The sequence below is a fragment of the Myodes glareolus genome, chromosome 19 (genome assembly GCF_982192425.1).
Source record: "Myodes glareolus chromosome 19, mMyoGla1.1, whole genome shotgun sequence".
Classification (NCBI taxonomy): domain Eukaryota; kingdom Metazoa; phylum Chordata; class Mammalia; order Rodentia; family Cricetidae; genus Myodes; species Myodes glareolus.
In genome coordinates, this window is record NC_142044.1 from 65,009,700 (window position 1) to 65,024,512 (window position 14,813).

Consider the following 14,813-nt stretch of genomic DNA (forward strand, 5'->3'; position numbering starts at 1 on the left):
ATCTGCAGCCCCAGAGAGAGGTCCTCCTTCTGTCAAGCACACTAAGCCATTGTTTGTTTCTGCTCTGCAGAGAAAACCGTGACCCACTCAACCCATACTGGCAACATGCAGTGGCACACTTGCATGTGGCAGCATGTGTGCTGTGTGTATGCATATTCGCATGAGCCTTTGACTTGTGCTCACTGAATACTCAGAGACTAAGACATCAGATTGCACGGTTTATTGAGGATGCGACAAGGAGGGATTTAAGGAATACAGGGGAAGCCAAGGGTGTCCTCTTTTTTCTGGTTCTGGGTGAAGGAAAGTGAAGACAGTGTTCCTTTACTCCGAGTGGTCCCACTCAAAATGAGACTGTGTCGGGGTCGGATGGGCTGGCCACTCTCAGTTCATTGTCTGTTTGTCGCCCTCTTGGATTCAGAGCTAGCTTCTGTCATCAGCACAAACTGAGACGAAAGCCCAGCAGACAAGAAAGACCAGGTTGAGACCCAAGAAGCCAGTTAAGGACAGAGGCAACGCCTGGTGGAAGGGATGGGCTGGACCTGGGCAGAGGTGAGCTGACACTGGCCCGGCCCTGGCGTCTACCAGCACACGGTAGTCCAGAGTGATCCAGGCTCAGAACCGTGGAGGAAGGAGATTAGCTGAGGACAAACCCAGGGCCCCTGGAGTGGGATAGGGGAGCAGAAAGGGGACAGCAGACTAGGCACAGGGGTTCTGAGGAGGGGAGCCACAGGAAGCTCTGTCTACCGACCACCTTTCTTGGAGGGGGTGCTCAGGCTGGAGCCCTTCGTTAGGGTATCCTTGTAGTCGCTGCCGCTGCTTCGGCTCCTGCTCTCCCCACCGCGGACGCTGCACACTCCAGAGATGCAGCTTGTGCTATTAGCCACATAGCCACCACTGACTGTACTGGGCCGGAAGCCATAACCTCCACTGCCACTGGTGCTGCTGATTATGGCTGCAGAGAGAGAGAGAGTTGGCTCGGACCCACTTAGGCAGAGCTAGGGAGGAGACTCTCCTTCCCCCAAGACAGACTGGACTCTCTAAGGACCTGGTCATAGTCATGCCCTCATCCTGAGGAGGAGATCCCAAAGACTCCTCCCTATGTCTTTGACTTACTCAGTTTATACCCATTGATGCTTAAGCCCACTCCTTTAGCCAGGTGCCCATGTACTCACTTGTCTCGGGCATCCACCACTGTCCCTCCTATTCGTGGCTTTGCTAAATCTGCCTTGCACCTCTTTTTCTTGTTGACTCCCCACAGATGGCAATCTAAGATCCGTGATCCCAGATCCAGTCCTGACAGCTTGAAGTACCTCTTCTGGAGTCACTTCAGTCCTGCCCCGCACAGGTCCCCCCATCTAAAGCGCCAGTCCTGATCTGTCTGTAATTTGCAAACCCAGCCTCAAAAGCCTGGCACAGACCCCGACATGCATCATTTTCTCAGAATTCATCCTTCGTTTCCCTTCTCCTGTGGCCATCCCTTACTGCTATTCCCTGGGAGGCAGGATGACAAAGATAAAAGAGTCCGGAGGGACAGGGAACTAGAGACCCGACCCTAGTCTGTCTTCTGTACTTTGTGATCTCAGCCTTTCTCCTTCTGATTTGTAGGGCCCTTGTCTACACACAGAGTGTGTCTATGCAGCACCTCTGACTTAGCTCCAAGTCCCCCAAAATACTTACAGATGCTGACAGGGGATGGGTACTCTCCTGACATCCTGTAGAGGAGAGAAGTAAAATTAGGAGTATCCCACAGCCTCTTCCAAGGTGGCTGCCTGCAACAGCCCTAAGTGGGCTTCTGGACCTGCAGGGCAGCTGTGGAAACTTCAGGACTGCTTTAGTACAAGCAGAGCCACAGAAGCGTTGGAGGCCACCTCTGAAACTTTGTGGGTAAGCAGGCAACACACTGGACTGAAGAATAGTTTTTAAAGGATGTCTGTGTTCCCTCCTGTGTCCCACTGTGGTGAGCCTTCTCTCTCCCTAGAACACCGGGAGGCTAGGGTGGCCAGCCTAGCACAGCCCCACCTAGCCAGCTCACAGTGTACCTGGAAAGAGGGAATAAGAAATCCTAATAAAGGAATGGGGTTCAGGAGAGAAAGGAGGATGCTCCCAGACACTCTGGGGAGGTTGTAAGAGCTGAATGTGCTAATTCATGTAGCTTACCACAGCACAGCAACCAGGATGAAGTGTGCATTCAGACTTCATGGGTATGGGTGCTACTCTTTTTTTTTCTGGTTAAGATGGGGTCTTATGTAAGGTAAACTGGCATCAAAGTCACTATAGTTAGGGGTAACCTTGAACATATGATCCTCCTGACCACCTCACAAAAGCTGGGATGTTAGGAATGTGTTACCACGTCCATTGTATGCAGGGCTGATGATCAAAGTCAGGCTTTGCATGTGCTAAGCACCCACTGAGCTTCCCTTCCAGCCCAGCTGATGCTCCCATCTGTGATTAACTTTCCTCTTATCACTGCCCCATTCTCCCCGACAGCTCCCCGTGAGGCACCAGAGGCTCCTTGCCCCTGCTCACCTGCACTCCTCGCTCTCCAGCAGCTTGCGGTAGGTGGCGATCTCCATGTCCAAGGCCAGCTTCAGGCTCATCAGCTCCTGGTATTCACGCAGCATCCGAGCCAGCTCCTCCTTGGCCTGGTGCAGGGCGCCCTCCAGCTCATCCAGTTTGGCCCGGGCGTCCTTGAGGGCACTGTCTCCTCGCTGCTCGGCATCAGCAATAGCTGTCTCCAGGTTAGAAGCCTAAGCAAGGAATTCAAGAAGTTAGAAAACCGAAGAAGGCCTGGTCTTTGTAGACAAACCCCTCACATTCAGTAAGATCCAGTAGCATGCTGTGCACACACCACGCTTATGCTTTGGCTGAAAGGAGCTGGCAAGCCTTCCTGGATCTCGGCTATGCCCCTATTCCCAGACATATGGCGAAAGGAAAACATGCTCCTGCCCTCTGGAGACCACAACCACTTCAGTGCCCAGACACTGGCCATCAGGCTGCATAGTGACTAAGTGACTTTCCATTCTTGAGCTGTTTAGGGTCTGCGGGGAAAGATATTATAGGACAATGTGCTCAATGCAGTGACAACTCCAGCCTAGACAAATGGCCCAAGGCCAAGGTCATAGGAAAGAGATTCTCCCAGAATGATATTATTTTCCAGGTGCTCACTGTGTGCCCAGCACCATCCTCAGCACCACCCATCACTGTGTGCCCAGCACCGTCCTCAGCACCACCCATCACTGTGCCCAGCAGCATCCTCAGCACCACCTAGTCCACGCCTCACCTCATTTGACCCTACGGCCACCTATGAAGGACGGAGGGATGATCTGTACTCATGGCTGCAGAGCGGTTGTGTTAAAGCCCACAGGAAGAACAAGGGACTGTGTCTAGCCGCTATATTCTGTGCCACCTCGCTACACCTCTCATCTGGTGCAGAGAGAATGGGAATGTTGCTCCTCAAGGCCTTTGTGGGCATTGAACTCGGCAGAGGAGTGGACACATCTGCCGTTTCATTCCATCTGCATCCTCTGCCCTCACCTGCTAGCGTGAGTCATCCCTACTTCACTGGGGACTCTCTGAGCCCACTTCCGCTTCTCAGCCACACCAATGATATTTATGAAGCTACTACTGTGGAGTAGATGCTGAGGGAGCTTGGAGCAGCTGGCACCTGACTCTCTGTTCAGTTCAGAGAACATGGGGTACAGGCACCTGCCAAGAGGAACTGCCAAGAGCTGTGAAAAGGGAAGCCCAGACACTGGGGAGCCCAGCCTGTCGGGCAGGGAAGGCACTGGGAGTGAGTAGCAAAGAGTGTGCCCCAGAGACGCCCAGTTGCTGAAGGCAGTGACCTCACTAGTATCTTCTCTTGTTGTTAGAGACATCTGGGAAGCCAAGGCCCTCAACCACCTTGCATGCCCTCCGCTGGGCTCCCTGCTCCAGGCCACAGGCCAAGGTCCCTCACCTGCTTCTTGGCATTCTCAATCTCTGAGCGGAGTCTCTGGATGAACCGGGTCAGTTCAGTGATTTCATTCTTGGTGTTTTTGAGGTCATCCCCGTGGCGGCCAGCTGCCAGCTGCAGTTCCTGGAACTGGAAATTCCAAAGCACAGAGATGGATAAGTGTGATAGCATGGAGTCTGTGAGCTCCCCACATCCCTGACTGAAGGGTCACGGCACCAGGGCACAGGGGATTCTGGTCTGGGCACTGTCTCTTGTCTGGATATAACTGTGTGAGACCTCACATCATGGTGCCACCCTACCTGCCACCCCTGGCCCTGTTTCTGCCTCTCACCTTGGTCTGGTACAGCGCCTCAGCCTCGGCCTTGCTCTTCAGGGCAATCTCCTCATACTGGGCACGGACCTCATCAATGATGCTGTCCAGGTCCAGGTTCCTGTTGTTGTCCATGGACAGGATGACGGACATGTCGCTGATGTGGGACTGGATCTGAGCCATCTCCTACAAGGACCACGGGTGGGGGAGTATATCAGCTTGACCACTGACAAATTTTAGTGATACCACATAGGGCCTTGGAACACAGGATTGTTACCTTCAAGCAAAGAAAATACCTTGCTGGGCCCTAGGCAGATTCTGCTGCCATGGAATGAGGCCTCAGGAATGCGAAGGGGGCTCTCAGGAATAACATGTGAGGTGGGTGACTAACTCAGAGGCCTCCTTAAGAGCTGGAGCCTCTGTGACTCCCCCAGTCTCTAATCTAGAATTTTAGCCACTGGCTAAAACTTTGCACCCCTGGAGAACGAGGTGCAAAGAGACTTACAGCTTCATAGAGACACTTGAAGAATTTAATGTCCTGGTCCATGGAGTCCACCTTGGCCTGCAGCTCCACCTTGTTGGCATAAGCCGCATCCACATCCTGAAAGAAGATGCAGTGATCCATGGTCACCACAAGAGTCACCAAAAAGGTGACCTTCATCCCCAGCCCAGCTGCCTGATGGAGGGAGACATTATCTTCTCCTGTGTGGCACACGAGGAAGGCAGGGGCAGCTGATGGCATAGCCCTCACCTCTCATCCTGAGAACCTATTCCATGAACAGGAGTGAGAACCCTCAGAAAGGGTGTTCCAGCCAGGCTGTTGTGAAAGTCACCTCTGCAACGTCTGAGCCTAGTTCCACGGCTGGGGGAGTCCCTCATGCTGGTTCTTCCCATCATCCTCCCTGCCCCTTCATTCCTTCTGGAGAGCATGGCCATTGTTATTTGCATCAGCTCGTGTGGGGACCGATGGTGAAGCCCACGGTAGACCTAGCCGCTCCCCTGGCCTTGGAACTGCCTTCCCCTCACCTTCTTGAGCAGCACAAATTCATTCTCTGCGGCCGTTCTCCGGTTGATCTCCTCCTCGTACCTGTGAGAAGGCCGGAAATCACAGCTTACACCCTTCACCTTCACCAAGAGCTCTGATGTACCCAGGGAAGACCCTGAGTACAGAAAAGAATACCAGCCAGTGGGGCACAGAAGATTGAAGGGCCAGCTAAGCAAGGAAGGCTTCCTGGAGGAAGGGACACGGTGGCCAATTTGGGAAGAAGATCCATCTTGAAATATGAGGAGGAAGTGTGTGAAGCAAATGGCCTTTGGGGACCTCGGTATGCAGAAAGCAAGCGGCTTCACACCAAATGTGAGCAGTGCCCACGTAGCTCAGAAGCTCTGAAAGTATGAAGGGTTACCCACCTCTGACCCCAGCTACTTGGACATTTGTCCCCAGTGTCAGTCCCCAGGCTAGGGAGCAGGAAGCACGCTCTAGGTTTGCAATGTGGTGACCCTACTTGGTGTAGCCAAGGACCCCACTCTCCACTTCCAAAACTTTGGAACCAAAATTTTTAAACCCTCCCAAGGGACAGGGCTCGCTGCCCTGTGGCAGGCTGTGTCCTCACTCACTTCTTCTTGTAGTCTTCCACCACATCGCGCACGTTCCTCAGCTCGGAGTCCAGCCTCACTCTGTCCCCAGACAGAGTCTCCAGCTGCTTCCGCATGTTGCTGATATAGCCCTCAAGGATGGGCTCCAGGTTGTTCTTGCAATTGTTCAGGTCCAGCTGCTGCAGCAGCTCCCACTTGGTCTCCAGCACCTGGTTCTGCTGCTCCAGGAAGCGCACCTGCAACCCAAACCCAGCTACTGTTGAGCGCCACAGAACTCATCACACTCGTCACACGAGGCCACTGTGCTGGCTGCATCTTTCCCCTTCACCCTCCACAGCTGCAAGAGTCGGGCAGCTCTAATCAGAGGCGGATTGGCCGTGAGTAGTGGAGAAGAAATAGGCATGAGGAAGTTTTGCTTCTTCCCAAGGTCCAGAAGTTTAGTCAAAGGCAGAACTCAGAACTAAACCCAGACAAGTGTCCCCTGACTGTGGACCTCCAATCAACCAGAGCCAACAGTGATCAAGCGGAGAGGTGAGTGAGTGCACGCTACACCAGCAGCACAGGGCCAGGGTGGGCGCATCTGTTTGGAAAAGCCATCCTCTCTGAAAATGAGGTCTTATGACGTCAGAGTGCAGTGGGACTGGGGCCAAGAGCTGCTGAGTGTTTCAATTTCCCACACTAAGCCCCACCCCACTCCTACTCACAGATGTTGTCCCCCAACACACACACACACACACACACACACACACACACACACACACACATGTGCAGCTCAAAACCCTCCTGTCTGGAGCAAGCACGAAACATGAAATCTGATGGACAGACAGACCAGGGAAATTACCAGAAATCATTATCATATACCCCCCCAGCTGCTTATGGTGAGCACAATTTTTTAAAATTTGACTTTTCTTTAACATCAGTGAGCACAAGGCTGTGTTCACAAGACGTGGGAATAACGCATAGACCTCTGCACTGAGATGAGCTATGCTCCGAACGTCTGGTCTCTAACAGATCATCCAGCACTTGGCTTGGTTTAACCAATCCAGAGTTCTTCCTGAGCTGAGCATTAACCACATCCGGCACACCACAGTGCCTAGCATGTCACTAGACACACTAGGCTACCAGTTGGACTCTCCATCTCTTCTCTACCTGGGGTTGAGAAGTCACAGTGGTCCTGAGACCAAAGCTCCTGAAGAGCTAACCAGGCTTTGGGTGTCCTTTCCACTACCCAAGGAGACACCCCTCATCTTGCTTTTCTGGGTCTCCAAATTTGTTCATTTGTAGGGTCTGGCCACAGCCCACACAGGTTCGGGACAGTCTCACCCCCAGACCCAAATCCTCGGAGCACCTTGGTTGTCTAGATGTGAGCAGCCTTGAGGACAAGAAGCTGCAGCACTAGCCTTGGCCCCGGGGCTGAGCCGAGAATGCGGCCTCCACATGGAAGACTAGCAATGTGGAGCAAGGGCTGTTCTTGTGACCGCGAGGCCTGGGGTTGTGATGCTTGACTGTCTTGGAGCCAACATAACCCTGGCAACTCTGACCCAGAGGTCTACCTGAAGACAAGAGACTAGGGGAGAGCCCTTACCCTGCCTGCCCTCCAAATGGCTGTATAGGAGTGGCAGTGACCTCTATGGCCTTGCTGACCGAGGGAAGCTGTTGCTTATATTCCACAGTCAGCATCCTGGCTGAGCTGGAGGATCCCTTGAGGTCTTGTCCAGATCTGAGGGTCCTCTGCTTCCCAGGACCCTTTCACAGAGACAACAGCCACCACTGGGGGCAGAGGAACTTAGCCTGAGCCAGGCATTGTGCCAAGATCTTCACATGAGCCTTCTTTTCTAAACTGGACCCAGGCATGAAAAGTGATTTTCCCCAAAGCCACCCACACCGTCAGCTATGGCCAACTCTGACTCCAAAACACCTCTACCCCTACCTTGCATGCCCTCTGCCACTGACAGGAATGCCCACCACTGACAGTCTTTAGCCCAAAGGGCCTGGGGTGACCACATACTCATTCATACTCCTGTTCCATTAGTCAGGTGACTAGGGTACAAGGTCAGCATGCCTGTGAGGAAGACTGGCTTTCTAGTCCATTCTCCTCCTGGCCTTCACTGTGTACAACCTGTGTGACCACAGGCTTAGGAATGGTACCAGGCCAAGTCTCCTCAGCAAGGCCCAGGTCTCCTCTCCAGGGTTCTACTGTGAGTATCCCTGAACAACCAGCATGAACAACCGCTGCTGGTGTTTTCTCTCCGAACTGCAGAGAATCTTTTACAAGATATTAAGGTGGCAGAATGAAATGCACCCAACTTCAATGCCTCCTGAGGGACTGAAGATCATCTGCTCCAATAGGAGGAGTAGTGAGCTGTTCCCAGGTAAGCCCCCGCTAACCGACCTAACAGACCCACCTTGTCGATGAAGGAGGCGAACTTGTTATTCAGAGCCTTGATCTGCTCCCGCTCCTGCGCCCGCACCTTCTGGATCTCCGGGTCCAGCTCCACATTGAGTGGGGCCAGCAGGCTCTCATTGACTGTGACCTGGTGAATGCCTCCAGGTGGGCACACAGTCGGGCACACAGGTCCCAGGGCCACACTGCCAAAGATGCTGCCCGCAAAGCCACTGGCCCGGCTCCGGTTAAATCCAAAACCTCCATTCTTGCCGCTGCCGGTAGCCATGTTGAGAGTGATGCTTCTGGCGCCTCCCAGGCTGTAGAGACTCCGACTACCAAAGCTCCCACTGAGCCCTTTGCCTCCTGCCCGGTAAGAGGATGAACTGCCCCCAGACAACACAGCTGAGCAGCCGCTGAAGCCCCTGTTGCCAGCTCCAGACTTGCAGGTGAATTGGCGGCTCATGTTGCTTGCTGGTGGAGATGGAGTACAAGGGAAGAAGGCAAATCCCAGGAAGGTTGTACTGACTGTGGTGAGCACCAGCAGGTGCCCTTATATATGCGTGGCATTGGGCTTGCAGATGGGCAGTGGAGAGCTTAATTCGTGGGTTTGGCTTGCCTAGGAGCAAAAAGTCATTTTCTCTGTGCTGAGCCAGAGATCAGCCCTCCCCACCTCTGAAACAACATGAAACTGTCAAATTGCTAGGCTTGCAAACCTTGCTCAGGTAATTTGGGTCTTATCTAATTAACCCGCTGTTATAAGGTAATTTGCCCCAGGCCACAGCCTCCCCAGGGGAATGTCACTGGCACTCTACCATCCTTCACAGATTGTCTCTGTGGTTGGCGTCCTTGCAGGGGTTCAGGGGGCAGAGATGACACAGTCATTTTGGACAGAGTTGGCCATTCAGTACAGTATTCACAGATTCCCATAGCTTTACACCCTGTCCTAGAAAAACCCCATCTGGGAGCCATTCACCCCAAGCCTCTTGCAGACAAAAGCCTTAGAGAGAAGTGGCTCTCTTTGTTGGGGGACTGGCGTGACAGGATCCTGTCTTTAGCACTGAGCAGCCCAGGCCACAACAACTATGGGATCGTGACGAGCATGTGCGGATCACATTTTCTGGAGAACCGAATGTCCCATTGCACCTCTCAGACACCATCCATAGTCAGGCTGATGAGGGGCTGGAGGAGTGGAGGTTTTGGCCACTGAAGAAAATGAAAAGCCAAGAGCGCGGAGCTTCATGGGGACTCAGCTGGCAGTAGGTAGAGAGGACAGACACGATGGACATGGTTTGGGGAGTTAAAAGACATGCCATAGGAGTTCCACTTCATCACGCCCCTCTCCCCTGTCATGTGCATCAGCACGAATCAATCTGTCCTCAGCCACGAACACTAGCTCCAGCTACTCTGCCCAGGCCTGAGAACTCAGGAGCTGAGCCTGGCTGGTGCCATTTCTAGGGGTCTAGACTTCATACAGCTAACGTCAGAAAGCACTCAATGGGCGGATGACTGTACACCACACCAAACATGGTTTTGGTACCTGACTCCCAGAGGCTCCATCTGCGGTCCCCTCTGTCCTGGGTCACTGGTTCCAATGATGGGCCCCAGTTCTCTCCATTAATCACCCTAGTCAGCCCATGACTATCTCACCTCTGGAGAATGGACTCTCTCAAAGGTCCCTGCCAGTGTCCCATGGTGAGGTGGGGTTATCAATTTTATAGGGTCATGAAAGAAGAAAAATCTGTATACAGGCTAAACGGGGGCTCCATCTGGATTCACTGGTATGGAACCCACTCTCCCCTGCTTTCCTTTCCATTCCATTCCTTCCTCGCTGACATCAAAACAGCATCCTAACTTCTCTCCCTCCACCCTCTTTTCTCCCTGTCCCCCCTCCATCTTCCATCCATCCTTTGTTCCCCCATCTCTTACTTTCATGCTCTACCCAGACCTCCTCATGGGTCTTTCTGGACTAATACAGCTGGCGCCTGAGCCCTGCTCCCCACTCTCAGTCCTGGGGGTGCTCTTGGATGTGTGGCAAGACAATGACTGTGGACGCAGGGTCCTCAAGGCTTCTCTGAAGGTCACATCACACATCATCTCCTGTCCCTTTTGTAAACATAGCAGAGCTTCCCCAGATGTCCCCAGAACTTCCTCAGAGGCCACCTAGCATGCTTCTCTCCTTTCCTCCCACCTCTGTCCCCTTCATTCCATTACCCTTCGGACATCTGTGCGATGCTGGAGGGTTTTTCAGTGCTCTCAGAGTACAGCCCTGGCACAGCATCGCTGTTAACAGCATTGCCAGTTATACATTCCCTGATACATATGGCAGCACCCCAGCCCAGTCAGCAGTGTCCCCCATCCTCTGCCCCTCCCCACTCTCTGTTTCCTGGTTCTCCTGGCTGCCCATGGACATCTCATTCACTGGTCTCTTCTTCAGTGCCCTCCCTCACGTTGCCAAGCTGTTCCCACACATCCCTGCCCACTTTCCTCACCACCTTCTGACCCACATCCATATTGCTGAAACCCTGGTTTCTGGCTTGGCCTGTCTTTTCTGTGCTCTGGTCCTCTGTCAATGACATATGGGCAATGTGTATGGGAAATGGTGTCTTCCGGGTATGGTGGGGATCCCAGAAGCTACGATGCCTCCCTCTGTGGGCTCCTTGCATCCCAGGATCAGGCCCCTCCCAGTGGGCAGCCCCTTGCTGGAGACACACCAAACAGCAGAGATGGGATGTTGGACGGTTTGCTACCTAGAGAAGCACCAGATGGAAACCCAGACCCCAGAAACTCGATTTGTTCTCTACCACATTTGGCCTTTCTGGTCTCAGCTTCTCCCAGGGAGAATGGGACAATAGACTTTAATGCAAGAGTGGCAAGGATTGCACATGTTATTTGATGCAAAGCACTCCCTAAGGCCTGAAACATTCTTAATGTCCAATAACCGGTGTCAGTTACTAAAAGGCCAGAGGCTCGGCCTGCCTTCCCTCCTTCCTCTCCAGTGTGGCCTCCACATCAGCACATTCCCATACACTGTCATCAGATGCTGAGGACAGGGAAGGGGTGGTGACCCTACACACCCCAGGCTCTCCCAGACCACTGCTGCTGCTCCCAGAAAATTGACCATTACAAATAATAGACACAGACAATCAAGTGGTTGCCAAGTATAAAACTCAGTACGAAGCACTTTATAGGCATGATGTCACATCTATTGGTGTTGATTCATTTATCAAATGTTTGTTGGACTTATAACCAACTTTTGATGGGAATGGTCCAAAGTCCCCTGACTCCGAAGAGCTTATCTTGGTGTGTTTGCCCTACAAAAGCAAGTATCCCTGAGAGAAACAACTCAGTAGGTTATTACCAAGTCATTTACACAGTAGCATGAATGAGTTAATCAGATACTGGCCATGAGGAGTGACCCACCCCTGTTGTTGATGAGGATGATAAAGAAGAGGGGAAGCAAGAGTTCTGGACCACCCACAGGAAGGGTGGGCCCAGATCAGGTACCAGGATGTTCACATTTTGCTAGAGGGTAAAGGGAGGGAATGAAGGAAACCAGAATGGAGCCCCAGTTCACCAGTGCACAAAGGCTCTGTCCCTGCATTAGCTGAAATCTGGAAAGAGTTGGGGACCAGAGAAAACAGACCCCTGCTTTGAGAATCCCATGGCCTTGTGGTGAGGACCTTACACGCTTGTCCCCAAGCATAGACTCTCTGACAGAACTGACTTTTGAGTGGTCCTCAGATAGCCATGAGTGTCTAAGGGCCACAGCATTGTTCACCTGTAAAATGGGAAGACTATGAGGTCATAAGATAAAACCTGAATATACCAGGGAGATCTTTCCTTGATACCAGGGCATTAAAAGAAAAGGCAGATGGCTTATCAAATCAGCTTTCTCTCTCTCTCTCTCTCTCTCTCTCTCTCTCTCTCTCTCTCTCTCTGTGTGTGTGTGTGTGTGTGTGTGTGTGTGTGTGTGTGAGAGAGAGAGAGAGAGAGAGAGAGAGACAGAGAGAGAGAGAGGGAGAGAGAGGGAGAGAGCGAGACAGAGACAGAGACAGAGAGAGACAGAGGTGTATGTGGTTATGTTGTGGGTTTGGTATGTATGGTGCTGTATTTGTGTTTGTGTGTATGTGTGTGATGTGTGTGGTTATGTTGTGTTTGTATGTGTGTGTGATGTGTGTGGTTATGTTGTGTTTGGTGTGATGTGTGTGGATGTGTGTGTGGCTTATCAAATCAGGTTTATCTCTTTCTGTCGCATTTGTATGTGTATGTATATGTGTATGTGGTGTGTGGTTATGTGGTATTTGTTTGTGTGTGTGGTGTGTGGTTATGTTGTGTGCTTGGTGGTGATGGGGTGTGTGTGTGTGTGTGTGTGTATGTCTTATCAAATCAGCTTTATCTCTCTCGCATGTGTATGTGTGTGTGTGTATGTGTGGCATGTGGTTATGTGGTGTTTGTATGTGTGTGTGTGGCTTATCAAATCAGCTTTATCTGTGTATTATATTGATGCATACTCAGCTCTCCTATTTTGTTTATATGAGTAAACTGATGTTTTTCCTGCATCTGTGCTTCCATGTGTGTGGTGACAATTAGGATGCCACGTTCACTGGAGCCCCATGGCGTTGATTGGTGTATCTGCTGACCCTTTCCAGAGGTCTTGGGTCAGCAAGCATCTTAAGAGAAAACCTCTGAGGCTGAAGCTTTAGGGTTGGAGAAGGGAATGAACAAAGAGGAGAGGCTTGGGGAACTAAACACACGTGAACAGCCTGCGGGAGGGGCTTGGATTTCAATCTTTCAAGGGAAGAAGGGTTTACTGACCCTTAAGAAGTAGGGAAAGCATCCCAAGATGCTGAGGGTCAGGTCATTTGTGAAGGAACGACCCACTAGACTGAAGTGGTCATGAGCAGAGGGTGATCTTGGGTACAGGAACTCCAAGTCTCAGACTGTGTATACGTCAGGGAGTCATTGAAGGCGTTGCGTGTGGGAGAGTGTGGGTCAGACTGGGGATAGGAAAGGCTAGAGGCACCAGGAGAGGGGCAGGTGGCTCTCCAAGCAAAGTAATTATCCAAAATTAGAGAAAATGAGCTGGGCTATTTGGATGAGATCAGCTCGGGCCCTCCCAACCCTCCTCGGCAGAGCAACCAGGTCAGGAGTGTGTTATCTGTGAATCCCCAAGAGTGGTCTCCTTGCACTCTTGTACGGGTTCAGGTAGGCAGTGCCCTCACCCTGAGCCAGCTAGAGGGACTTCGGACCCCAGGATATGACCACAGTCAGACTACTTGAAGGGCAGGAGGGGTGTTCAGCCGATTTTTTACTTAAAAGGCCAAAGGTGAGCTCATCCGGGGAACTGGAGTATAAAGGATAGAGGACTGTAGTCATTGGTGAAGAGATGCTATTAAGGACAGCGTTGTCCCCTGCTATCACCCTTGGCTCTCTGGCTGGGGCACTTCCTTTGAGCATGGTTGGTCATCTTCTTTGCCCAGCTCCACACCTCTGACCTAGTGTGTAGACTTGGGACTCGGAGGACCTCATGCCACTGTCTCACTTGGGCCACTCATTACCTATGTAACAGCGGGCAGAGCGTCTACCTTCCTATGCCCCTCTTACTACATCTCTGAGGAGGGGAACACCACCACCTGGTCCACCTATTCCCCGAGGTGGATGGAAGGTGCCTTGTAAACAATAATAATGAAGATGGAATGCCTGGCTAACACTTAGTCAGGGTTCACTCTGCCAGCCACGGTTCTAAGCACCTCACATATATTAATTCATTTAACCCTCACAACCACCCTGAAGGCTACACTGTTGTTATCCCCACTTCGTAAATGAGATAGCAATGCCCAAGGAAGTTAGGCAATTTCCTCGAGGTTGCACAGCGGGTGAGTAGCTGCACCGTGACTCGGCTGCCAGAAGAGTGGCTGCAGTCTGTGACCTGGGTTTCTCATAGCCTGACTTCTGAAACATAGACACCTGGAGTAGATGCTTGTCCTCCAGAAAACCCCCACAGCCTCTGGGGAGGCTCTCTGTTTTAGGTCTGACTGACGAACCACATTGGTGAACACCGAGCTGTTCAGATCCTGTCCCTCTCATCCCCGAGTGCTTCTGTCTCTAACTCCAGTGGTCTCATTTCATGTCTCTTCCATGTATTCTTGCTCAATAATAGTCCTGGGAGAGGAGGCAGTGACTCCAGTCAGTGGCAAGGTAAGGGAATCATTCCTCCATCCAACTTCCCCGAGACTGTGACAGGATGCCCTCCCAAATGATTCACTCAGCATGTATCAGGCAGCCTCTCCGTGCTGGCATCCACCACACACAGGATAAGGGAAGACACAGCCTGCCTTGGAGGACTTCTCAGTCCAGGAAACCTTGGGTCTCCTCTACTGAATCCCAAATGGAAAGAAGGTTCTGACAGGGGTTGGATTGTGTGCTCACATTACCTGGCTGAACTTCAGCAAGACTGGGCCTTAAATACCTGATCTAAAGGGCTGGGAAGGTAGCTCAATTGTGAGCAGCTGAGTTCAGAACTGGAGCCCCAGCATGAAAAGCCAGACCTGGTGGGCAGACAAAGGAGC

General features: G+C 52.1%; 1 protein-coding gene across 1 annotated transcript; it reads right to left on the bottom strand.

The window, feature by feature from the left end:
- Positions 1-205: 205 nt before the first annotated feature.
- Positions 206-8,771, bottom strand: LOC125410149 (keratin, type II cytoskeletal 71). Its single transcript, XM_087899329.1, has 9 exons — positions 8,264-8,771; positions 5,880-6,094; positions 5,289-5,349; positions 4,768-4,863; positions 4,284-4,448; positions 3,956-4,081; positions 2,527-2,747; positions 1,678-1,712; positions 206-952 (listed from the first exon to the last, which is right to left on the bottom strand). Exons 1-9 carry the CDS (start codon positions 8,705-8,707, stop codon positions 741-743), a joined length of 1,575 nt encoding a protein of 524 aa, XP_087755455.1. The 5' UTR covers positions 8,708-8,771; the 3' UTR covers positions 206-740.
- Positions 8,772-14,813: the final 6,042 nt, after the last annotated feature.